At 41.4% G+C, this 25,844-nt stretch overlaps 1 protein-coding gene across 3 annotated transcripts in view; it reads right to left on the bottom strand.

Moving 5' to 3' along the window:
- Positions 1-25,844, bottom strand: part of RABGAP1 (RAB GTPase activating protein 1) — a 76,627-nt gene that overhangs the window by 35,325 nt on the left and 15,458 nt on the right. Inside the window, exons 1-14 of one of the 3 annotated variants that reach the window (XM_027688025.1) lie at positions 23,938-24,041; positions 23,757-23,816; positions 21,352-21,553; positions 16,008-16,242; positions 15,243-15,447; positions 14,454-14,628; positions 13,981-14,138; positions 12,610-12,720; positions 12,114-12,180; positions 11,047-11,149; positions 9,687-9,856; positions 7,358-7,532; positions 6,622-6,715; positions 3,373-3,523 (exon numbers count right to left, since the gene is read on the bottom strand). In XM_027688025.1, the coding sequence (XP_027543826.1) occupies positions 3,373-3,523; positions 6,622-6,715; positions 7,358-7,532; positions 9,687-9,856; positions 11,047-11,149; positions 12,114-12,180; positions 12,610-12,720; positions 13,981-14,138; positions 14,454-14,628; positions 15,243-15,447; positions 16,008-16,242; positions 21,352-21,501 (1,794 nt within the window). In that variant the 5' untranslated portion in view covers positions 21,502-21,553; positions 23,757-23,816; positions 23,938-24,041. Of the gene's footprint in view, positions 1-3,372; positions 3,524-6,621; positions 6,716-7,357; positions 7,533-9,686; positions 9,857-11,046; positions 11,150-12,113; positions 12,181-12,609; positions 12,721-13,980; positions 14,139-14,453; positions 14,629-15,242; positions 15,448-16,007; positions 16,243-21,351; positions 21,554-23,756; positions 23,817-23,937; positions 24,042-25,844 lie in introns of those variants that run through there. The other 2 variants (XM_027688026.1, XM_027688024.1) reach the window with 2 other exon arrangements.

Here is a 25,844-nt window from a genome sequence, read left to right as displayed (position 1 = left end):
TTGTACCATGTTTACTTATCTTTTTTTAACCCACATGGCTCGTTTTACACATTTTCTACTCAACAATACTTTCCATCCACCTATGACTGTCAAGAACATGAAGTATTTTTCCTGCAGGTGTCCATAAATGCCTGGAGTGAGTCTCCACATCTCCTCTCCTACCCTTCAGTGGCTGGAAGCCTGAAGATTAACAGCCATAACCACGATTGCCAAAGTCCTACCAGGAACAGATGCCTCTCCCAGGGATTGTCTAGATGGTTTTACCTAGAGCTTGCTTTCTGTCCCCAGTAGGGACATGACCTTAATTCACTGGGCTGGCTTCCATCCACACTCCCCACCACGAGCACAGCAATCTGGAGTTGCTAAAAGCTTTATTATTGCACACAGATGGTGTGCAAATTCTCAAAAGTGATTGGTGGAAGCACCGCGCCGGTGAAACTTCGCCATTACCGCAATAACAAAAGCGCAGAGAACAAAACCCCAGCCAGTGTTTGGCAAAGAAATAAAGAGCAAATCATTAATTAATGCTGCCAGGATGACTGAATGCAAGGAGCACACCTTGATGCACGGGTTCAATGCCATTTCTAAGTCATACTCAAGAGGAGACCCAGACGCAGCCTCCACTGGTAGAACACAACAGGAGACATTTCCTTTCCACTCCTTCAGTAGCCACATCTCAACAGCAAACAAACAACTGTACTTGCAGCAGTTAATTTGCAAAATGAAGCAAAAATCCAGAGATTCCCTGAGCCTGCACAGGAAAGCAACCACCAGAAGGAATCCTGGGGTGCTGCATCCAACATCCTGCGCACAAGGGGAAAAAAAATCCCTGGAAGAGGCCAGAAGGTTCTGAAGCAGCTGTCAACACAGATCCTTATTAATTTGGGACTGTGCTGCTGCGTGGGGTCATGAAAAGCCTGGCAGAAATCAAATGCAGCTACAGGAATAGAGGTCAACCTTAAGAGAGAAGGGGCACTGGATTATGAGCACTCACACAGGCTTTCTGCATCTCCTGCTCACACTGAAGGGCAGAGGTTTCACATCGGCTCCTTGTGCTCCTGCACCACCCCACAGCAGTTATTCTCAGATAAACCACCTTCAGTGCATGGCAATGCAAATGATTGCATGCTTGACAGAGAGGAACTGGTATTGGGGACATGCAAGGCACTATGAGGATGGTGAAGCAACGTAACATAATGGACCTTTGTCTTCACAAAATTAACAATTTTTTTCCCAGACACATTTACTCCTAAGTATTGCTGCATATTGACTGTAAGTGAGCTGCTGTTTTAAGAGCAGTAAGAATTAGTCACATTAAAACTCTAAAATTATCAAATTTCACGACAGGCATGAAATATCAAGAAAGGCATGAAAATAAAAATGTAAGGCCAAAGTGCAGTCCAGCATTATTATACTGTTGGCATATACTGTATACAAAGGGTCTGCAATGTTATATTGCTGGATCTTGAATTCATGCTCCCATCAGCCTCGCAAACACTCTTGGCATTCCCTGCCTATTCTCCTCTTTAGCACCTCCACACAGTGACTTGAAACCTCACCCTTCTTCCACTGCCTGCAGAGTGAAGAAACCCCAGTTCCACTGGGAACTAAAGAGACACTTGTGCTCTCAAACACCAGCCTTTGTGCCTTCTACAGACACAGTCCCGGCCTGTTTCCATATTTAAGTCATTGTTTTCATATTTAAGTGTGTCAGTTGTCACAACAAGACAAACAGCCACAGCACTGGGCTAATTGGCACTTCCAGATGAAGGCAACTTCGTTTTCATTTCCTTGAGCTGGCCATGGCAGCAGGCTGGTAATACACCACAGACCTCACGTGACTACAGCAGGGCCTGAAAATGGTCAGTCAGTACCCATTTGCTTTAATTTCTTCATTATTTTCCATGCTGAAGGACCACTGCAGGTACAGGCAGTCCTTTTGCTGCAGAACACAGTGCTGGACCAGCCTACTCTCCCTTTTACTTGGACTCTAGAGATGCTTCCAACACATGAAATCCAGGCTATTTTCTTTGCCTCAGCCAAAAGAAAATGAGTGGAAAGGTTTCACAGGTTTAAAAATGAAATGTTACACTATTCCTTTCTAGCTGACAAAGATAGTAGCAGTACATGTCACCAACTGTGCCACAAAGACATCATCCTTTCCATTCTGATACCAAAACACTGAAACAGAGAAACAAGTGAGGCTGTCAACCACACACCAGGCAATTAAAATAACACAACAGGGTAACTGTGATCACTCCTTGCCACAGCACTCAACCTCCACATTATTTATATGATTTATTCACCATAAAACCCAAGTTACAGCTCTACAATGCATACACAAATATTAAGGAATTCAGATCAAGTTTCTTCTATATTCACTAAGTATGTGAAAGTACTTATGGCAGAACATTTTTAGCTAATCTGATTCATTCACATCACGTAGGATCCTTCCTGCATGAATCCAGCAGAAACCAAGTTTCATTTCAGATGCCCTCCTGCCCTCAGAATTAAGGTCTTTAATTGCTCCTTGTGAATCTGTGCCATCAGAATATAGATATACAAAGGCTGATTCAGTTGTTTTGCTTTTTAAGTGGTGAATAATTAATTTCTGTTATATTTGTACTAAAGCTGCATCATTAATAATTTCTAATACAGTCCTTCTAGACTTGCATGTTTGATAAAAGCAGTAAAAATCCAATGTAGTTATACAAATAATGGTCAAATCCAAAGTAACACATGAGTGTTCTGGGTAACGAGTCAGTGACATTTCACTTTGTGACCCATTTGTTACTCTAGAACTTTGAGAAACACAGGATGATGTCTGTACATACAATTTTTATTTTCTTTTCCTACCTTACTGAGGTCAGCATTCAAGATGAGGAATTAAACTGCTGTCTAGGGCAAAAATGTCCAAATTCTGATTTTTCTTCTATCAAAAAAGGATGCAATTCCAACTAATGTCAGACTTTTAGCATAAATATTAAGACAATATAGCAAAATTCACCTTTCATTCAGAAAAGCCAAACAAGCAAAGGAAATGAACCTCTGTCAGTCATGAGAGCAATCAACAGGACACTTATTTTTTACAAACTAACTCAGAACTCGTCTGAGGGAAACAGAACTGGGCCTATTAAAAGGAAAGCAGCCTAATGCCACAAGCAGCTCTGCCTGTTGGGGTTTTTGTTGTCGAACCCCTAAATTCAGAAACGCTCATGAACCTTTAGGAAGGCACACATTCCCAAAACCTCTGTCTGTCCATTCTTTAAGATTCATTCGTTTCACGGCGAGGCTTCGCGAACGAAGATTTGGGGATTCTTTAAGATGGGGCGGGGGGAAAAAGCTGCCCAAAGCTGGTGAGAAGCCTCCTACCTTGGTGATGAGGATGCGGTACTTCTCCACGAGGTGGTCGTTGTTGTGACACCCAGCCAGCAGCTGCCACACCTCTCCCCTGAGCGCCTCGGGGACCCCACTCCGCACCAGCGCCGACAGCGTCTTGGGCCGCACGCTCAGGTTCAGGTGCCTGGGGAAGGGGGGGGAGGATGTCACTGCCACCCAACCAGGAGCAAACACCACCCGTGGCAAGTGACAGAGATTTTAAGACAGCCCAGGTGCTGCCAGAGTAAGTGAAATTCAAGTTAGGGAAAAATAAACGTGTGTATTCGGAGAAGTAGTTCATGAGTTCTTTTCTTGATTGCCATTAAATTTAAATGTAATACACATATATAACAAGAATTCAAGAAGAAAAAGAGAAATTTAATCTAATGTAGATATATTATCTCATCATAGAGGAGATAGCTAAGTTGTTACCTATATATATGTATGTAAATAAACCTTTGTAAGTATTTTCCCCATCCCCCAATGCTGAGCAGTTGTATTTTGTCTGAAAACCTTCTCACGCTGGGGAAAATTGTGGGAGGGGGGCTTGAACTTGGAAATTGGATTTCTAGGGGTCTCAAACCACCACACATATATAATAAAACACTCAGCAAACCAAAACTCTCCATCAAATACTAGAACTGGAGGACAGAGGTCATAAAGTGTAAATTCCAGCTCCAAACTACCCCAAAATGATCAGTAACTTGCAGAGGCCTCCACTGCTCAACACCCCCCACCCCAGCAGGCAGGTACCTTTGAGGTGAGGGAGGGACAGAAGACAGACAGAGCTATAAAAACCACCTCACATGGTTATCTAACTCCATCCCTGCATTAAAGCAGCTTCCACTGCACAAGCCAGTCCCAACTAAACAGCTCTTTCCAGCGAGACCGCTGACAGCTCATAAATTACAGCTCTGAAAGTTGTAAAAACTAAACCTACATGTAATTTATGCACTTACAGCAAGTTAAGCTGAACAGCTCATTTGTGGCTTATACATAAAATTCCCAAAAGACACAGGCCTTAAATCAAAGAAATTAACATTTTTCTGCAGTTACTGAAAAACAAATTTCTGGGTAAAATGATCAAGAGAACTGACAGACAAAGCCAGGCAAAAAACTGAACTTGTGTCACATCAATCGCATTATGTTCCTAAAAAGCTGTCATTTGATAATGTTTGTAACAGTCTAACAGATATGTGGATGATAATTTGACACAGACTGGGACACTTTGCTGCCTTTCTTCAGTCTACAGTGTTCTGACTCAGTAATCTAGAGACTAATGATGTGGACATTTAAATCAGTATTTACTGCACAGGACCATCATGTCCTCCTTCACTTTGCCTTCTCTAAAAGAAATCAACCATAGCAAAAATAATAATAATATAGTAGTTACACTTATATCCATATACAGTCATTCCTACAGACATACGTTCACAGAGCATTTATTATACCTTTGTAATATATATTTATATCAAATAATTGTTACATACAAAACAAACAACGTTTTTGTAGAGGCCTCTGAAACTGCTTTGCCCTAATCTCAGATCAAAGTAAGCACAACAATAGTTCCAATGAATACAGTCATGAAGGCTGTAGACTAAAAGCCACACACTACTGGATCCTTCCAAACTATTTTGAAATGAGAAAATTGTGTGACTCAGCAGTTATGAAATAACAGCCAAATACTATTTAGAAATCACAAAATAACAATGCATATTTAATTATTATACAAATCTAATTACAGAATTCTAAAAAAACTAGCATGAAACTTCCTAAACTCTGATTTTTATGATTTTCAATCCTCTTATGTTAAAAGCTGGAGGATCATTGCTTCCAAATACACATTTTTAGTTAAGAAGGAAAGCCCTTTAACACACATTAAAGCTGTTGCCAGCATTAGCACAGAAGCATTTCATATCCTCTTAGAGCTGCCAAAACATTTCCAATGGGAGTCAGGTGGCTTAATTATCTTTGAGCCCTTGGAAGAATTACAAAAAATTCAAGTAGAAAGAAACTTTCTCACAGCAGCAGATGCAGAGAGCTCATCTGGTAAAGATGTTTCTCCAAGTCTAGGAGAGGGAAAAGGGCTCATGGATCATTTTACTCCAGCTTTCCCCTTCTTACAAATGCGTCCATTTCTATGTCCACTTTCTTACCAAATTAGTGCAAAACCAAACTGGAAGGAAAAGTGTTTATTCAAATAAATAGTAACTGCAAAAAATAAAAAAAGTTGTTATAATCTTAATTTAAAGAGATTCCTTGCTAAGTAGTCACATCAATACTTTCCTTCATCCAAGCTGCACAACCCGACCATCCCACTCCTTACATCTAATCCCTGCTGTCCTACTATTAAATCTAATACCACATTCAACCTTCATTTGTTGTGCTCCCTTTGCCCTGCTCATCACCAACATTAGGAAGCAAAAGGCAACAAGTAAAGCCAGAGTCAAAGTGAAGCCTGTTTGAGCTCAGTCTCATGTTCCCTGTCATCCCTCGTTGTGGGGAAAAAAATAAAACCTAACAAAAAACCTGAATTTTGCAACAATCAGCATCATTTCAGAACAGCTCAGGCTACTTCAGGATGAATAAAAGATGGCTCATCAAAGGAGGACGGTGTTGCATTAGCAACTGGACTGTCAAGAAACACTCCTCTTGTACACTGGCATTTTCCAGGGAAAAAAACAGCAGAGCTCATGTGCTTCCTTCTTGGCAGGCTCTGGAGCCTTCCTTTAGATAAGGAAGAAAAACATCTTCGCTATCCAAGTCCAGATCTCCCATTTTCTTAAGCTACAGTCACTAAGATATGACAGCTGCAAGAAAAACTGGCTGTGAACTACACTGGAATTACAAAGAGGAATGGGAGTGACTATGCAAAATAAAGACAAAGGAAGAGCTGCATTTTCTTTATACTACTTAGTTTAGGCTTTTCTTCGACAAATCTCAGGGAACTCACAGATAAGCAGAATAGTCATTTTAAGACAGAAGCACCTAAAGACACAGCATAAGTGAATTTCTATACATTAAGCATGCACTCAAAAATTCAAATACTTAAAACATCCCATGAAGAAATCAGAAAACACGAAACCAGAGAATAAGGGGTGTTGTGGGGATGAATAAAGGACTAAATCCATCCTAATCTTGTCTCAACTGGCCTTTGGAAACAACAAAAACTCCAAGAAGAAGGAGCAAACAGAAAGAGAATATTCAGAACTGTAACTTGCAGAATGTGATTTTGCCACTCACCACTTGGACAGCAGCTCTCCCCACGTCTCAAGAATTTTTTCTGCACACTCTTTGGAAACATCTCCAGAACCACTTAAGAGTGGTTCATCATTGTCTGCCAACAGAACAGAGGGGACACTTCAGCCAAGGCCACATGGAAGGCCAGCAGAAAAGTGAAAAAGCAGAAACCCAAGTCATCCCCATCTCAGCTCGGAGCTGTAGGGCCACATGTTTATATACTCAGAACTAGTCCACGTTTTGGTTTAAAAGAATTTTTCTGAAGCAGAGAAAAATTCTTGAAAATGCATTAAGTTCCAAGCTGGGCAGGTCCTGGTACAGTTTTATCTATCACAGTTGTCCAGCTCTCCTCTTCACTAAAACACGCTGCCTGCTGAGACTTCCACATAATATCAGCTTCTCATTTTTACTCTCAAATCTGTTCACAGCTGCTCAGGGAGGGGCAGAAGCTATAAGATAATCCCCAATTTTTAGCTGCCTCTTTTCACATTGTCCCAAATATATCATCACACTGGAGGCCTGGACTGGGAAAAGCACTGATACAGAAGTGTCAGAGGAGGGAGAGGCTGCCCCAGGAATGTTGGGGTACTGGTTACTGACTGCTCGGAGCACTCAAGCAAATCAAAACCCATCAGGAGGCCAGATTCTGATTGGAAATGATTCAACATGTTTTATAACTGTGTTATTTACCATGTGCCCTTTCTCTCCCAGTCCACAGAGCACACAGTCTGCTTCTTACCTTCCTCTTCATCGTCCTCAGGGGGAGAAGGGATCATGGAGCCCTGGGAGCCCGACTGGGGCAGGCGCAGGGAGGGGCTGGCCGTGGTTTTCCTCCTCTCCCTCTCGGACTCGCTCTCCAGGCACACGACTTCATACAGCGTGTCCGAGTTATTCTTCCTGTCCTTCTGCTTGATCTGGGAAACAAGTTCCATTGCACTGAGAAAAGCTACACGAGTGCCACATCACTTCCTAAGGCTCTGCCTTCCCTGTCTGGAACAGAGAGCTGAGGAACAACTTCCATCCCATTTTCCAGTGAGGAATGCTGACACATGGGAGTGCAGCACCCTTAATGCACGGTGCAGGCCCAGGAGTGTTCCTGCCATAAAGGAACTGCACACAAATGCACAGATTTTTAAACCTATAAATGCATCTGTGCCCCAAGAGAGGAAGGTTCCTTCATATGAAGCAACTCCACCCCCGTTTCTCCTCAATTTTCACTGCTTTCATACCTTCCTTTCCTTTAAAGAAGCACTTTTCTTTGTCAAGTGGTTCTAAAATTTTAATGCAGTTTAAGGACTTAGAACTTTTTTTTTTGCTAAATGAATAAAAATAGACAGTAGAAAAGGGAAGGTGAAGAAGAGAGGGAAATAAGATTTATAATTACACTCTACACTAAGCTCCCAGTGCTCAATTTTATCCTTTGGAGCATTAAAAATGAAAAGAAATGCATCAAAACTAAAAATGACTAAATCACTACATGTAATCTGAGCAAATAAAATCCCTCTGCTTTCACCATTTCCGAATAAAGAAACACTGCCAAAGTAAGATAAGCCAGTTCTACACAGCTGTATTTTTAATAGGCTAATCATGACTCCACAGAAACAGGTTTCCCTTCCAGGCTTATCAGGCAGTACATTCCATATTTGTTGCTTCCACTATGAATTTTGATAATCTTCCATTAGTAAACACTGGAAGTTGGATAACCTGACAGTGCCTGTGCAAAAAGAGAATTGGCCAAGATAAGTCACAATGCCTGTGAATTTGGTAAGACAAAAGATACAGAATTAGCTCAGCAAGATAAGCTTCCTTTAAACTGCCAAACAGAAAAGGCACCTTTTGGAGGCTGTAGAATATTTATAGCCCAACAGCCTCAAAAATATTCTAAAAAAGAGGCTGAGCTCATCTATGAAGAATTTTTCCACCTTAAATTTTGAAGGGAAGTGTCTGAAAATGCGTATTCATATTTTACATAAAAAATAGGACATAACAAAATAGAATCCCTGGTGAACCTCACCTTTGTTACTACCCAGATGCCATTTGTTGCTAGCACTTGAAGACAAGTGCAAAAAGAATGAAGAAAAGCCTCTTGTTTAATTGAAAACCTCTTTAAAAGAGAACACTTATCTAGTAATCAGGACTCCAACATTGCTTTTTTTTTGGGCTGCACCCAAAATTACTAAACCTCGAGAGAGCACGTACATCCTCATTGTTATTTGCTTTTATACATTTCCATTCCTTTAAACAGGACTTTAATTTCAGAACAATAATTTCTAAACCAGGAGAACAGCAGCTACTCCAAATGTATCATCTCTTAAGTGACTTGGACCTTCAGCTTACCAGCCTTATTTTAAATTATTGCCTTGTTATTATGAATATCCTGGACAGGAATAATCTTTCCCTTTTTTGTAGACAGCATAAAAAAGTAAGTTGGAAAAAACAGTAAAATTTTTTTAACAAGTTCTAGGAATTTTTTGCAGTTGCTTGGATTTTTTCCCCCAGGGCAAAATTGGGGTATGTGTGAAATCTCTGCTTCCAACCACGTAGAAGGGGAAAACAGACTTTCACCAAAAATAATTTCTTTTGGAATTTCAGATGGATGTTTGCTCATCTAAAAAGAATCTAAAAAGAAATGCTCAATTTGTATAAGTTTGGTGATGTATCAGATGTCACAAGGATTACAGTAAAGACTTTTCTCTTCACCTCAGTTGTACACAATCACCCCACTCTACCCTTGTGTCAGCATCTCTCAGCACAGCCCCAGATAAATCCTCTGCTCCTTTGATTTCTGTGGTTTGGCTGGAAAATCCATAAGCCTCTATGGAACTTTGCAGCCTCATCAAAGCTATCAAAAAAGCTATTTCCAGCTCTTTATGGGAACTGCAGATAGCCAGCAACAATCAGCATGAGAAAGGAGAGCTGCTCTAAAATTGAACAGCATTTATTGTACCTCTTTGATTCAGGAGCAAAATGTGGTATTATGAACATTGCATTCGTAAAGGTTTTACCAATCACAGGGAGAAACAGCCCATTAACTGTCGATTCTATTTCTTTATTTTTTAAAGCATTACCTGTTTCAATTTTAAGAAGAAATTTTCAGTGGAGCTCCTCTTGCTGAAGGGCCAGAACAGCCTCTCATTAGGGGAACAAACCCTGACTTTCGTCTCCAGGATGAACCGAACGGGTTCCTGCACCTCAGTTATCACCAAATCCACTGCTGTGGTCATGAACAGCACTTTATCTGGAGAGAGAAAATGAAGTGAGAGTGCTAAAAAAAATATTTCAAATAAAATATTCCATAGCCTCTTTCCTGGTAACATGAAAGAACAAAGGAAACTTTCTTTTTTAGAATTCATTTTTCCCCTAATTCAACATCTCAAAACCTTAGAAGTTTCAAAATAGGGAAATCAGATGACTATGCACTATCCACTAGAGAGTAAGGAAACTGAAGTCTTCAAGCCAAGAAAATGATCTTGTTAAAGAGAATAAAAATTCTGCTTTTTCAAATCCCACTGAAATGTATCCAAAACATTCATTAAACATTTTAAGTGCATATCTATGCACTCAACTGCACAGTGCAGGTCTCCTGCCATCCAGCCTAATTACACTTCAGTTCTTTTTTGGTTTTAGAAGTTACTTGAGTGTTAAGTACCACGATATTAAAGGCATTTGAGACCATCTCAGCTGTGACATTCTGAAAATTGACTGCACAGTTTGATGCTCCAAAAGGAGGCTCAGTGACCTATGAGATCTCTTCTGGTACTGAACTGCTAAATTGTGTCCTTCAGGCAGGATGACATTCAATCCAGCAGCAGATTGTGCCCAGCAGCTGACTTTTATGACTTTGCCCAGTCAATTCCCATTAACTTCCCCAACCCTTGGCATGAAACTGTGACAACAGATTGAAGAGATGATAATTCAGATGACATCTCAAAAGAAGCAATGACAAGATCTGTTTCAGGGCTCGAGAGAGCAATGGAGCATCAGCTATTTTTGGATGACAGTTGGGAGTGGTTTACTTTCATTTTCACAGGTACAGGGATCCTTCTGTTTTAATTAAAAACCTGGGTTTGGAAAAAATCTGAACTGACCACAAGGAACTGAGCAAAGCAGAAATCTGTAGGAGTCGTTTAGTGCAATTCCCAATGGGATTCTTAAAAAGCTCCCATGGTGCACAGAGCACCTGCATCCTGTGCCCACAGCTGCACAGCCCCTGCTAGGACACAGTTCTTACAGGGTGTTACTGAACACTGGGTTTAGTTGTCTTTTTTTTAGATTTTTATGTGGCATTTGGCATCCTACTTTCTAAGAATACATCCCACACTGTGAAAGTCTTTTTGTGGGATGCATCTCGAGGGAAAAGAGAACTGCTCCAATGCCCACTCTGGAAGTCATTTCCCTGCCTAGGGATAACCCTGGCAACGTTCCTACCTTTTGGTGTTTCCTCATTTACAAACTGGAAGTGTGGAGATTTCTGATTCCAGCTCCCGGTGATCACGTAGGATTTCCCATCAGAGCTTTTCCCCATGGACTCCTGGAAACAAGGTAAGTGTATGTATCTTTATTGAAATTATCTCTACATCATGAAGTCTCAACCCCATAAAAGAGCCACTGCACTGGCAAGGGAAGGACAAGTCCCTGTGACAGAGTCTGCAACAGATCATCTCTGAAGAATGAACAGGCTTCCCATGCAATCCTTGGTCTCCTTGCTGATAACAAAAAGGCCAATTAGTACTAATTATTCTATAGGTATGTGGTATGAACATCTGTCTAGAGAGATGTGCAGACCAATAGCTCCTTTTGGAGGTGGCCACAGAGCTCACAGGTGCAGGTGAGATCACAGCCAGTAACACATTATTCAGTCATTCAGAACCAAGTCAGTGTTTCATCTAATGTTCAGCTTGTCTGACTTCCCAAGAACCTTTTTGCTGGGCAACCCAAAGCCTGGTAAAAAGCAAAATTATTCATGTAGTATTGAACCTTTTTGAGTACTCACTATTGTAACAAGCATGTACTGCATAAATACTGGTGAGGTTGTTGTCACTTCACACTTGTGAAGTCAGATGATCTCTATCATTATTTTATAGATAGAAAAGTGAGTCATAAGAACAAAGCACCCACTAATTCTCAGTGTTCCATTTGAAGCCTCTCAGGCCTCGATTTATACAGTGATAAGTATGCTATAAAACTTTTCATGTTCAAAGCACAGCTCTTTAATATTCAGCACATCTAAAATAAGGCTCCATGTTTCTTTTTTCAGGCCATTAACTGAGAACAGTCAGGACTGACTATAAAATTGGGCAACTCCCTTGGCCAAGTATCAGGTCAGGTTCTAAACTCTTCAGGGGCTCAACCCAGGTGCCCAGAGCCTCACCCTCAATACCATGACCCACAGCACCAATCCCCATCAACAAGTGTGCAGAGGTGTCTAAATCTTTTCTCTCTATTACAATCATAACCAGAATTATTACTGAACTTTATTAATAAAAGATCCTTACCAAATCCAAAAGGTGCATGTCACCACTCCGGACGTCTTTCCCACGGCTGAGGAGGAGGCCAAAACATCTGCAAAGCCAGGCAAAAAAAAATAAACTGTAAAAACTAGACTTACTCATAAACAACCCATTAACATTTCTTATCTACATAATCACTGTGATACATCACAAACAGCCCATGAATCCACTGACAAATGTCAACAAACCATCAAGCATCTCTCTTGCCCTTCCTTTGGTTTGTTTGTTTTTTTTCTCTGCACAGAATTTACCCTGCAGTACAGACAAGAATCAGATGAAGTGCAAGGCCCTGTCTTTCATGGTTTCATTTCACAAGGACTTTTGGCCCACACAAGTATATCCCACTCCATCCTCTGGTTTGCCACACTTGAGAGGTGTGGCATTAAATCACACAAATGGAGAGTCCATAGAACAATTGCCTCAGAGGAAAGAATACAAACATCAAACAGATAAAGAATTGTTTAAAAACTGATGCAATTACCTCTCAATAGCAAGCTCTTTATTAGTTGTCTGTTGGACGTAAATCACTATCTTCTTATCAATCCCCTGGCGCAGTTTGAAGCATTGCCTGTCCTTGTCTTTGGGAACTGCACTGTTATTCACCAGGAAAGTAAAAAAAAAAAACATTTATCTGTATTCCTTGCATGTACCAAGGCATCAGACACCGGTAAAGACAACTTCTTACACCAAAGCACTCATCCAACACTTTCCTTCCTTGCACACTGCCACAGGTAATGTGAAAGAAATGGCAATATAATGATGTGAAAACCAAGGACACTCAGTTTTCAGAATAAAAACTGTGATTTTATACAGTGGGGGTCAGTGTTGTGAGACTTCCAGCAGCATTTCAACCAAGTTGCTAAATATTGATTCCCCAAGTAATAATATAACAGCATTATCTGTTATACTGTTTGCTCTCAAGGCAGGTGACTGCTGGGGCACATGACAGGCCAAGAGTGCACCAATCTTTACTTCCCTTTCTTTTTCATTAGAGGGAAGTATTCCCTCAACTTCCAGGTGAGTTTGAGTCTGAACAGGAAGGGTCACCCGAGGATTAGTGTCAAACTGATGGAATTTGTTATTTGAGCTGAACTATCAGCACCTTTCAGAAAAGCCCAAGAACCATCAGCACCTTTTTAGGCCCTGAGCTAAATGATTTTTCAGTTTCAACACTTGAGCAGCCCTTTGGAGTGCTGAATAAATACTGGATTATTAAATGTGATTTGTTTATTTAATAAATACATCTTGAGCTGGATGTAAATCTAAGGAGAGAAGGAACTCTGGAGCTGTGGCTGGGAGCCAACGTGCTCAACAAGTCAGAGTGTTTGGCAGACAGGCTGTGCTGAAATAAAGACCCTTCAGCAATTACAGCACACTGTAAATGGTTACATAAAACACGTAAGGGTAGTATATAGCCTTCTTTCATGAGACTTTATTAAAAATATGCACCCTTATGCCTCCTGCAGCATTCCCACAGCCTCTGCACCTTTGAAAACCTGGCTGAAAACGTGCCCAACTCTGGATGTGAGAGCACAATCACGACGCATTTTCAGCTTCAGCAGCAATTCAGCTGAACACATCTTAGAAAGATATTGCATAGAGGAGGATTTCAAAGAAAAAAGCAAAACAGAAAAAGCACATTGCAGGTAGCACCAGGTTCAGTTCAATGACCAAGATTAAATAGTCCAGAGGGTTATCACTGTTTTACTTCCAAAAATGCCTGTGTCTGGGATTCATTTAAACTAGAAGAGGAAACTTTCAGAAAAGGGAGTTTAGGGACCACCTCCGGCTCACACTCTGCATTCACTCACTGTCAACAGAACCACACGTTGGACAAAGGAAGAATCTCTACCTGAAATAACCCTTCCCATCGTCTTCTTTGATTTCCAGAGACACGGAGAAGGTGAAGATGTCGCTGTCGGGGGTCGGGGGGGTGGCAGTGGCCGAGAGCGGGGTCTGTTTGGCAGAGCGCCGGAAGGCAGTGGCAAAGCTGTACAGGATCCGGCTCACCTGCAGGGACACAGCACAGGAGCAGCTGAAACCCCCCTGAACCTCCACTGGAGAACAGGACGGGGGGAAATTGTACCAAAATAATTCAGTTTTACCATCTAATTAACCGTTTCTCTGCACTTCATAGAAGGATAAACTGTAACCCATGCACTCGTATTTCATATATGAGCTTATTATAATTAACTTAAACTGGGTAGAAGAAAGCCAAAAGTGATGAATTACGTTACTTCTAAAGAGCCCGAAATGCTTCAATTTAATTTCAGTAATAAAGTTTACATGCACATAATTAGCATTTGACAAAGAACTTGAACTTACAGCCTCTTGGATTTCACATCGGAAGACATGAATCCTGAAGAGTTCTGCATTGTAGTGGCTTTCAGTGAAAGCAAAGCAATCACTTTCAGGGGTCCCATCGTGCCCTCGTACACAGAAAAGGATTTTATAGATTGGATAGTTTGCTATTTCTGTGTTTGTCTGAGGATCTAAAAGTCTGTTAAAATAAAGAGAGGGGAAAAAAAAAAGGCAAGCTTGCACCTTTACAAGAATTATTTCAGCCACATTAACTGGAAAGCTTTAACAATTTCATACCTACTAGAGGAAGTACATCATAAAAACTATCTCCTGGTTGTCATTTACTGCAAAGCTTGAACACAATAACGATATTTAAATTGAACAGCATAAAAAAGTACAACGCAACAGACAATTCCACCAATAATTTCCCCATGGTTTTCAGGGATTAGTCTTCAAAATGTTACACTAATATTCAGCAGTGGATAGGCTCATCCCTGTTAAGCCTTGTGTATTAGACATTTTCCAGCCCTACAAACTACTTTCCAGGCTACTTCCAAAGTGTTCACAATAACCACTCCCACTATGGCTTTGGGGACAGCTTGGATCAGCCCAGTATTTCATACTGAGCCTTGGACATCAAACATCTTCAGTAAACAAATGTAAAGCACCACTTTTTCCCAGATCTCTTTAAAACCCACTTCTCTACTGAATGGAATCCTGAAGTTGCTCATGTCTCCTGCCAGGTGAACCAGCAGCTTGTTTGCTCTCCAAAGGAGCTGAGCTGAAGTGCCCAGTCCCGGGTGAGCCCCGTACCTGACTGTGCCCTCCGAGACGTTGGGCACGGACAGCGTCACGTCCAGGGAGATCTGGCACTGGCTGCGGAGGATGGACATCATGCGCAGGGCCTCCACCTCGCTGCGGGGCGCGTTCACCGAGGCACAGCCCAGGTAGGTGAGCTTGCTGAACACCACACTGTCCTCATCTGTCACGGGGGTGAAAGGGCTCAGGTCCTCACAGTCTAGGGCGGGACACAAAGCTCAGCGTGAGAACCAAGACAAGGCACCCGTAAGTGAAGTATTGCTGAGATTGACTCAGCACCAACTCAACGACAAAAGAGACCAGGAAACACGGGGAAGTCAGGTCAGAACAAAATACCACAGGAAAACCCTGCCTGAAAGTGAGTTAGTGATGGCAGAGAGCAACTCCGTTGTCTACAGCCAGCTCACTCAGAGGGCTCCATTTAAATATAAATATATACAAGAATGCACTGATTTTCATTAAAGCAATAAGATGCAGAGAGGAGCTAAATAGACTAACATCTTACACAGCCAGGCAAGTAAGCTTAATATTTCTGCACACCTCTCAGGCTGGTATAGCAGGTGTTTTCAGAAGAGAGGACAGTTCAACATATGTTAACTCTTGCCTTAGATACCCAGGCATTTACTGCCCTAGGTGATTATAATGGCAGACAGGCAAAGGTTGGTGGACACACCTGTACCTAAATTCTCCTCCCTTTCCTCACAAGAAAACAAGCTCATAAGATAACACCAGGAATTCCCCATTCTTTTGTTTTCTAACCTCCTTGGGATGGTTTCACTGGCAAACTCATTTCTGGTTTCTGGAGTCCTGCCACCGACACTGGGTTAATGGTGGAGGATGCTGAAGCTTCAAGGACAACAGGTTCTTCCCCATCTCCATCAGTTCTAACTTCTTCTCCATGGTCCCGGTCACTTGACTGATCTTCCATGGGTGGATCCATCAGCACGTCTTCGAGCTCCCGCTGCAGCTGCTGTTCGCTTCCATTCCCCACGATCTGAGAGCCACAGACAGGGTTGGGACACAAAAAAAACACTGTTCAAACAACAAAAACCACCCCTTCTGGCACAGGGTCATTTATATGGCTTTTTTTCTACCAACCAAAGCAGCAGTTAACAAATATAACCCAGTTTCAGCCATAAACACAAACTGCAGTGTGCAAGTGCTCACCAGCACGGATTACATCCTCCCTGCTTTAGCAAATCAACAAGCTCAAAGCAGGAATTTTCTAGCACTGGAAAAAGTGAGGAGATTACTTTCAAACTAGTCTTTAATCACCAACTACAAAGACCAGCTTATGACAGAGAAACTCAGAGATATCCACAGTATGGGCTATAATAATTCTCAGATTAGTACCAGAAGGAGACAAATAGAGTTAAGTGCATTGTGTGGCTCATGGTAGGATAGCAAGGTTTCACGGGAAGAGAAGAATCTGGAACAAGATTATGCCATGATGCTGAGGAGAAGTAACAGCACTGGTTTACTTCCCAACACTCATCTGCAGCCTGACTTTGTGTTCATTGAAGGCAATATAAAGCATGAAGCAACCTAAACAGTGTGAAATTAGGTCCTAGGCTAGAAAGAGAATGAAAACATTCACTTTGTAAACTCTCTGTCCATTCCTCCGCAATTAATAGGGAAGTGACCAGTGCTTTACAGAGTTTAGAAGTCAAGCATGGAAATGGAGTTTACAGAGCATTTCACCAGATGCCATCAGTGAAAGGTGCCAACACTTCAGCTGCTGCTGGTTATTACTGTTGGCACCAGGACTCAAGCCTAGGAGCATTTCCATATCCTTCCCTCTCTGTCAGATCACTGACCTAAGATGCTACACACAAGCTAATAAAATCCAAATTACCCCAAAACATAACAACTTCGTGACTGTTTTGCTGCAGAACCTAAACAACAACAACAACAAATCAAAGACATTTACGCTCTTGAAACTCTTGCTCAATTTTTTTGTATGGATTAAAATACACTCCTGTGCTCTCTGGGACCCCTCTGCCAGGAGCAGGACAGAGGAACTGCCTTACTCAGCTGTACACCCACGGGAGTGTCTGTGACCTGTAACTAGTTACAGGAATCCACAGATTTCCATCTTCCTCCCAATAATTTTAGTATTCATTTGCATGATTCACTGTGGAAACAATGAAGAACCTTGCACAAGCATGGGGCCATCAAAGGCATAAAGCTTTTAAGTATCAAGTTTATTATTCAGGTCTTTGCAAGCATTCATCAGACAGATGACGATGATGGAAGATGCATCATGTTACTTTAATGTATGAAGTTTATATGTTTTGCAACAAAACATAATGAATGAATTATAATGTCCTGTCAGCCCCTTTAAAGCCTATATATTAAAAAACCTGAAGTAACTTCTAGTTTACAGCACCTGTTCTCTGTGAAACCTGAAGTTAAAATTTGTTCTGGCAAAACCCTGCATCTGATTTTTGCTCACAGTCATTAAACAGACTTTGGTTTGGGAAAGGAAGGTGAAAAATTCATACCCAGTGAGAATTAAATGTTGTAATGGTCTTAATATAAAATGCACAGGAAAAGTGTTCTGTTCCATTAAGATTGATCTACTGTATTTGGTAAAGTAATCAGTATGAATTATTTTGAATAGTATGAATCAGTATGAATATCTAGACACTGCCCTATAAAACATGATCTTGAAAATAAAATTTCCTAGAAATAGTAGTGACAGGTAAAACACAAATCCAAGTTGTTTATGGTGTGACAGAAAATGGCCTGTAAAAAGAAAAAAATCCATCTCGTAGATATTCTAAAACCTCCTCATCCAAACCTTAATTTAAAAAGCAATTTAAAATAATCTCTCCAAGAAAGCCTTCCTTGTCACCCCAGACTACCCTCAAAAAGAATTCTAGAAGACATAGTAAGTAAACTTTCGGACTTTAGGAGCCCTGCTGGTCTCATAGCCCCAAAAATCAAGTGCAACAAACCAGCTGCCTGCAAAATGAGGCCTAAAACACAGAGTAAGGCCAACTTCATGTCAGCTGAAGTCTCTTATGCAGCCATATAAATTCACTCCATCATGGGAGCAGGGCACAGGAACATGTAAACATGCCTGAAACCTTGCTGCAACCCAGAGGCAGCACAGAGGGTGCAGCAGAACCGAGGGCACCAGGGAATAAACAAGGAGCCCCCAACAAATGCTTCACGTAGTTCTTTCTGAGATAGAGCAAAGAAAGCATTGACCCCAACCATAGCTGCCTCCACTTCTCACAAAACTGAAAACTAATTTTACTTAACCTTTAACTAGGAGGTAGGAAACTTCCTCTAGAGCAACAGGGGATTTATCAGAACTGTAATTTATTCCCTTCTCCTGACGCATGTGCTGGGCCTCTGCTGGGAGAGGTCTGGCTGCACTGGGTAGTTCAAGAACTGCTCTACACTGTGCTGCAGAAGCAAAGCTTTCCTGAATCCAGTCCAGTCCCACTGCCAGGGGGCAAAAGCAGACACAGAAACAATGCTGGAAAGCAGAGACAGCTAGCAAATTGTATTTCTGGAAAACAATCACTGACAACCCCTTTTTAAACTGAACCAAGTATTTCAACAGTGACAAAAAGCAGAAGCACATTTATAAATTAAGACCAACTGAAGAAAAATATGGTTCCTGATTGTATTCAGAAGAAATATTTCTCTGTCTGGACTCGAGGAAGAAAAAAGAAAACTAACAAAAATTTACATTACTTCACAGCATTATTACTTAAAACTACAGCATATCAGTAAATTTGAAATGAAAGCCTCAGGTCTAATATACAAATGCCACAGCCTGTCACACTCAGCAAACACGAGCCTGAGCTTCCAGCACCATCCTCAGACTGTGCTCATTAGCAAATGAAACATCCTCAAACTGCTCTTCTAAGGAAACAGAACACCAAAAAGAGACACCTGCTCTAAGAGGAACCTGAACTCATTTCCTGCTTTTCTTAGAGGGCACATCAAAGAAAATGGGTTTGACATATACAAATTATCTTAGTTATAGGTACCAAAGCAATTGCTTCTGCCTGAAAAAAAAATCTCATTTGTTCCTATGAAATACATAAACTCAGTTCTCGTGTTGTACTGTTAACATTAATTTTTCATATACTACTGAAACACTTTTAGATATTGCAGTAAGAGTACTTTTAACATACCTCTGACAACCTTCCCTACTCCACTTACTGGCTACTAAGTGACTGTTTGTAAGCTGAGAAAAAAATATACCAAAACCAAAGCCATTTGTTATGGCAGAACATCTTTTTTTCTTGTAGAACAACACCAAAACACCAAAATTTCTGTCCTGAAAAACAGCTAAAACATCTTCCTGTTTCCTCTGCTAAAAGTTTTCACCTCCTTAACCAGAAGGAAGGAGGTTAACAGGAAGGTCCCCATGTGGGAGAATTTAGACTGTGCTCTGAGTGCTTGTTTAAGGTGTGAAATTCCCATTAATCACTCAGATTGCAGCCAATCCCCAACAGCACAAGCTCTCAACGCCACAATACTGAAAGGCTCAAGGTGAATCACTTTGTTCAAGGGTTGTGCTCAGTCTTGGCACCAAATTCATAAAGAAGCTTATCTTTAAGACCTGCAAAGCTCTGTGAAATTTATAACTTTATTTTACATTTACGTAACTTTATTTTACAATTGTTGATGATCAGGAGGCAGCAGCGCTCGTGTTCTTCTCTCCTCATCAAGAGAAACAGCAGCCCTGCAGCCAGCACTTCACAAAGCACTCTGGAGGCAGACAGTGATATGAACAGTTCCCATGTGGAGCAAGAAGTGTTGCAGACTGCAGCATTTCATGTTTCCAAATTTTCTTTGGGGATAACAGGCTGGAGACTCTGGCTGACAGGGTGTGTCTGCTGGGGTCTCAGATGATGCTTTGGGGGGTAAATACATGCACAGAAGCATTCTCAAGGTAAGCACCACTGTGAGACTGATCTGAATTCTTAAGTAGTGATGCTGATACTGATATTGGTGCTGCTGGTATTTGCAGCACTGAGAAAGACAAGTGTGAGGCTACAGCCTTTCATTGGGCTTCATAAATCACCAGGCTCATGGTTTAAGAAATTCTCAAATTTTTTAGACTATCCTATGATGTGAAGTGGCATCTTCTACAATAACCATAAAATATAAGTTAACATCTTTGCCTGATTAAGCAAAAGATCAATCTTGAGACTCTAACTAAAAGAATTAGCTTGGAATCCTATGTAGAGAAGCCACTATGGTGGCATGTCTTGTCCAGGACTCAAAGGAATGCAAGGAAAACAAACAAAGCACTGGGAGGTAAAAGCAAGATGAACAAAAGCATCAAGAAATGTTCAATAAAGTCTCTGTTACAACTGCTGCTATGGAAAAGAACCCAGCCCAACAGGCAGAACATGGGATTTCTGATCATCTTTAAAGACTGAGATGCAGCTGTAGATGTCAGTCTCTTGTGATGGTGGAATATCTCATTCCATCTCCCATAAAGAACACACTAACCTTGCTTGTGCTTAAAGACTGCTGAAATGCAAATTGGGAGGAAAGCTCCTTTAGGTAGCAGAAAAAAAAAAAAACAACCCAAGAAAAGTAGAGAGTGACAAGGGTCTCTTCTCAGAACAGCACTTTTACAAGTGAGAAGATGTCAGTGCCCTTCCAGTTCTCACAAGCCTTCCACACAGGCTTGTGTTCTCTGATTCATGCCAAGTTGTTAGTTATAACTACACTTCTACATGTCTTAAAGAGAACGTTTCACATTGGGGAAAACTTTGAATTAACAGATATGCTCAAATCAATGTATGCTAATACTGCTTTCTACCTGAAAGCTGGGACAAAATCACAGCTCCAAGTTCTTGCCAGTCAGTGTGTTTCATCCTAAGCACTTCATGCAGGATTCTGCAAAGTGGGAAAAACCCACAGGTAGTGATGGAAAGAGTTCTTACTCAAAACCTAATTACCACCTCTGACATCAGCAATGCAGAAATTACTGGCCAAACTGATTCTTGAATAAGTTCTCCCTTCTGTCAAGTTTTCCACAATAAAGAAGTCCCTCTTTAAGCTCTCTATGGTTAGTTTGATTTAGAAGAATAGGGAACAAACTCAGGTTATTGATTCTTACCTTCAGTCCTGTTTTTTCATCATCACTACCATTATTTGTAGATGGTGTTTCATCCCCTTGCCTGGAAACCAAGACAAAATCTTCACTGTTAAGAGTGGATACCGAGTCTGAAGAGACACTGATTTTTCCAACAGAAGCCTTGTCATCCATGACTTAAAAAGGAAGTTCGATTCATGAATGAGATTAAATATGTTATAAACTCCTGAAAAACAAAAATCATAAAAATACTTATATAAAACTTCATCCTAAAACGCTCAAACGCTTCTTTTCAGAAATCTGCTGGCTATTTATAAAAAGTAGCTCATCTGACAGCATGACCAAATTCCAGCTCCTCTGTCAGTGTGCACTCACAGTCCTGCCTTCATTTTGCTGAGCAGGACATGCTACTACAGCACTGGTTTCCACAGCTCACAGAAGGGAAGTTAATAAATCTTTGTGCAGGCACCGCTTTCTACACATCACACAAACCAGGCCCTTGGAACATACACTACACTTGCTGACAATTAAGGCCAGGACTATAAAATCCATTTACTTTCTTCAGTTAATATCTGCCTTCACCTGTGTTCACGCAAAAACTGCTCAGAGCTCACTGTGTGCTGCACTCACACACTTTTCCCCCAAAAGACAGTTTGACCTAACTCTTGATGTTTTGTGATAAGGATGCTCTAAAACCTTGGGACATACAGCATTTTATGAATCTATGCTGAATCTTCTGTACTGTAAGGAGCAATAAAAGCAAAGACTTCCAAGAAGCAGGAAGAACAGCGTAGGCTGGATCAGTACTGAGAAGCAGAGCCAACAGAGGATTTTAAAAAGCTGGAACTGGCACTGAGAGGCATTTGAAGAAAGGAACAAAAGGTGAAGTTCAGCTGCACACCTTGAACTCTACAGCACAGATTCCCAGAATCCATGGCTCAAAACAGACTGCTGTGATAAAAATGGGCGATTAAATTTCCCAGAAACCCAAATATACCCTTATCACAATGCTCGGGTCTTTAGAAACTCCTAAGCATGGCCAAGTTCAAGTGCTTTTTCAGCCTCAAGTTCTGTCTTCCAACCTGGAAGCACCATCCCAACCTGGCTTCCAACAGCACAGCCAAACCAGGGACTGCCCTGGCAGAGCCACGGGCACAGCTCCTCACATTCCTGGCTGAACCAGGAACAATGCACCAGGAATAGCAAAGCCTGCTTTCATTTCTCTCCATGCCCTTCTCCCCACAGACACTAATACAACATGAAGTCTGCCAGGAGGACGATTTTTTTCCCTCTCTGGTTATTTTTAACTGATTACCAGTTGAGCCACTTCATAGTCCTGAAAGATGTTTACTGGACAGCCAAAGCAGAGAGTAAGAGGAAGAATGAATGTGGTTTGTGCATGAATGACAACACACTTGTGATTATTTGGTTTCATTTTCAAAAGCATCTAAGGTATTCATATATCCTTTGCAAAAACATTTTAAGATGGGAATTACTGGCTGAGAAATTTAGACATTTTGAAAAGTTTTACTCACAATATATGTCTATGTGGTATTACTCACATGTTTCTTAAAGGTAGGGCAGAGTTCTTATTTTTAAAGATGCTTTTGTTTAAAGAATTCCTATTAAAACATTTCTATAGAAGTCCCTTATTGCTCCATCTCTGAAAATACCTGAGCCAAATATCTTGAAACACAGACTAAAAATAAGCTTCAAACACTAAGTACCCCTTTGGCTTTACTGTTTTCATTCAAACTGAGCAAACTCATCTGCCACACTGACAGCAGGAGCAGAAGAGCAGGCTCTGATCTCAAGCAGCTGTAAAGATCATCCAGGCAATCAACTTAGCACTATATTTTGGTGCAGTGTGTCTGTCTTGAAGTGCTAATTTCACCTATTTCCCAAGTCATTCAATCTGACACCTTTCACCACCATCACCTTCAATTCAGTAACAAGCACCCCGTGCTTTCCCAGGCTCCTTGTTCTGCCGGGTAAACAAACCCCACGCGGATCCCGGGCACAGCCGGCCCAGCCTCACCCTCAGAAGTGTCACAACATGGAATTGCAACAGCACAAGGTCCCGACGAGCCCAGCTTTGCCATCCTTACAGTGAGCAAAAGTCTCCCTGAAATTACATAAGGTAGGAGAGCACAGGAAAGGGGACAATGGGGCAGACAGCTGTACAAAGCTTTTGTTTGTTAGTGGTGTAGCAGCAAGCAAAGCTCAGTTACCCAATTGGGCTGGAATCAGCCACAGAGGTTCACTGGATTAATGCTCAAATAGGCAAGGTGTAAAAGTAGTTTTAAAATTCTGCCTGAAGTAACCCAAAATTTCTGTATTCCCACACTTTGCTTTGCATGGGTTTTATTTCCTCCATTCCCTGCTATCACTTTGTTCCATGCAGATTATTACCACATGGATCATTTTACCTGAATCAGTGGCAGGATCCCCACCAGAAAGCTTATGAGCTCATTAAAATATGGGCCAGCCTAGAAGGGCACACATCAAAGAGCAGCAGAGCAATTAGTGTGGCTTTTGACTCCTCTGGAACCAAAAGCCAAGAACAAGCAGCAGCAGTGACAGAGCTCCTCAGTAATACCTGCAACTCACCTCAGCACCAAAGCCTTCTGCTCTCAGAGAGGCAGAGGAAAGGCCCCAGCCAAGCACAGAGCTCGAGTTTTAACATTCCTCAGAAGGAGCCAAAGTCTTATCCCCTACAAGGAAACACTTTGGTTTGCTCCAACACGAATAAAATACGAGCTTTTCAATTCAGCACAGTTTAGTTCTGACACAAAACTACACCACAATAATGCAGCATTTGCCTGAAGATGTCTTTACACTTCCATGGGAAACAGCGTGTCTGAGTAACATGCACACGAAGAGGCAAATTTTTACCAACCTCTTTCGTTGCTCACCTGTGTAATTAAATGGGTGTTGTGGCCTCTCCTCACACAACAGGCTATTAGAAAAAGCTGCAAAAGGAGAAAGTCAACACAGCTGGCTCTTGGGTCACTGCTTTCAATTGGATTTAAAATTCTGATTCTCAGTGCAATTCCCCTTGGCCGCTGTTGTTATACAATCCCTCACTCTCTCTGTACAAGGAAGGAACAGCAAAGACCTCATTCACATGCTAAAACCTCAAACAACTGGAAAACAAGCCTATCAAAGTTCAATTAGTTACACAGATTTATAAAATAGCTATCCTTTATTTTCCTACCCTTTCCCAAATATTTGGCACCTGACCTGGAACCTGTGAGCAAAGCTTTCCTTGTAAGTACTGCCAGAATGAATTTAAAAGAGCCTAAAGCAAATAGAATATATATAAAACCAAAGAAAACCTTCCATTTAACGTTACTGTAAGAGACTGAGGCTTTAATGCCACCTTGAGACACGTGTGACCAGTGAAGCAAGGCACTCCTAACTATGGCTGCTCTCACTCCATTTCTAAAGGACACCCATTTTCTGGTGTTTAGAACATCCACAGCCACACAAAATCCAGAGGGTGACTGGAAAAATCAGTGCTTTGCCCGTGAACTTCTTGGACCTTTGAGTCAACAGCACATGTAGCACCCTTAGCACTGAATTTACAGTGAAATACAACATAAAATATACTTAAATTCTGGGTTTCCAGGGCAGAAAAGAGAATAAACATGAGAACAGGTATGCAAACCAGGAAGGAAATGAGATTTTTTTCCCCCCATTCATATCTTTCTCAGCTTTTGTACTTCAGCTGCAGTTCCTGAAGCGACTTCACAGAGTTCCAGTATATCTGATGAAGAATGCACCAGATATAGAACAATACAGCAATATTAACTAAAGTACTGAAGAACAGTATAATTCAAGAAGCTGCCTTGAGAAGCAAAGTCAGAAAGCTTGGCATGCAAAATAAACTTATATTCTCTAGCCCCCAAATATTAGAATGTGATAAAATGTTAAAAAACATGGAAAACAAGGAGGTGGCATGCAGCAAAGACATGAGGTGACAGAAATACCTAAATATAATGTATTTTCTGTTTTATTCCTCTGGCCTTATGCACAGCCTAACAATAAATCCAGTATGGTTCAATTTAAACATACAAAGATCTGCTTTCCAAGTGTTCATCATTAGCATCTTGGTGTGGGTGAACAGTGGAATTTGTGGCAGAGCTCAGAAGCTTCACAGTGCACTTTGCAGAGCTGGGCTGTGACAAAGAATCCAGCATTCTGCAGGATTTGGAGCCCTTACAGCCTTTGATTTTTTTTTTTTTACCTGCACAACTCACCTAGTGCACACTTGTTTTACAAATACACAGCGAGTCCTGGAAAAAGCCTGGAAAATGCTCCAGGACAGTGCTGTGGTTACAGGTGGTCGTGCCAGGTGTGTCAGTCTGAGCAGCAGAAAGGTAAGAGCAGAAGGGACATCACACTGTCACACACGAGGGGAAGGAGCTGAGGCTGCATTTTCCTGCACACACACACACACACACACACACACACACCCACCCCACCTGTGTTTTATCACAGCTTTGGAAAAAAAA

Source organism: Neopelma chrysocephalum, unplaced genomic scaffold (assembly GCF_003984885.1).
Source record: "Neopelma chrysocephalum unplaced genomic scaffold, ASM398488v2 Primary Assembly neopelma1_74, whole genome shotgun sequence".
In the NCBI taxonomy this organism is placed as follows: domain Eukaryota; kingdom Metazoa; phylum Chordata; class Aves; order Passeriformes; family Pipridae; genus Neopelma; species Neopelma chrysocephalum.
The sequence above is the reverse complement of the archived record's forward strand: the minus strand, read 5'-3'. Positions and strand labels throughout refer to the sequence as shown.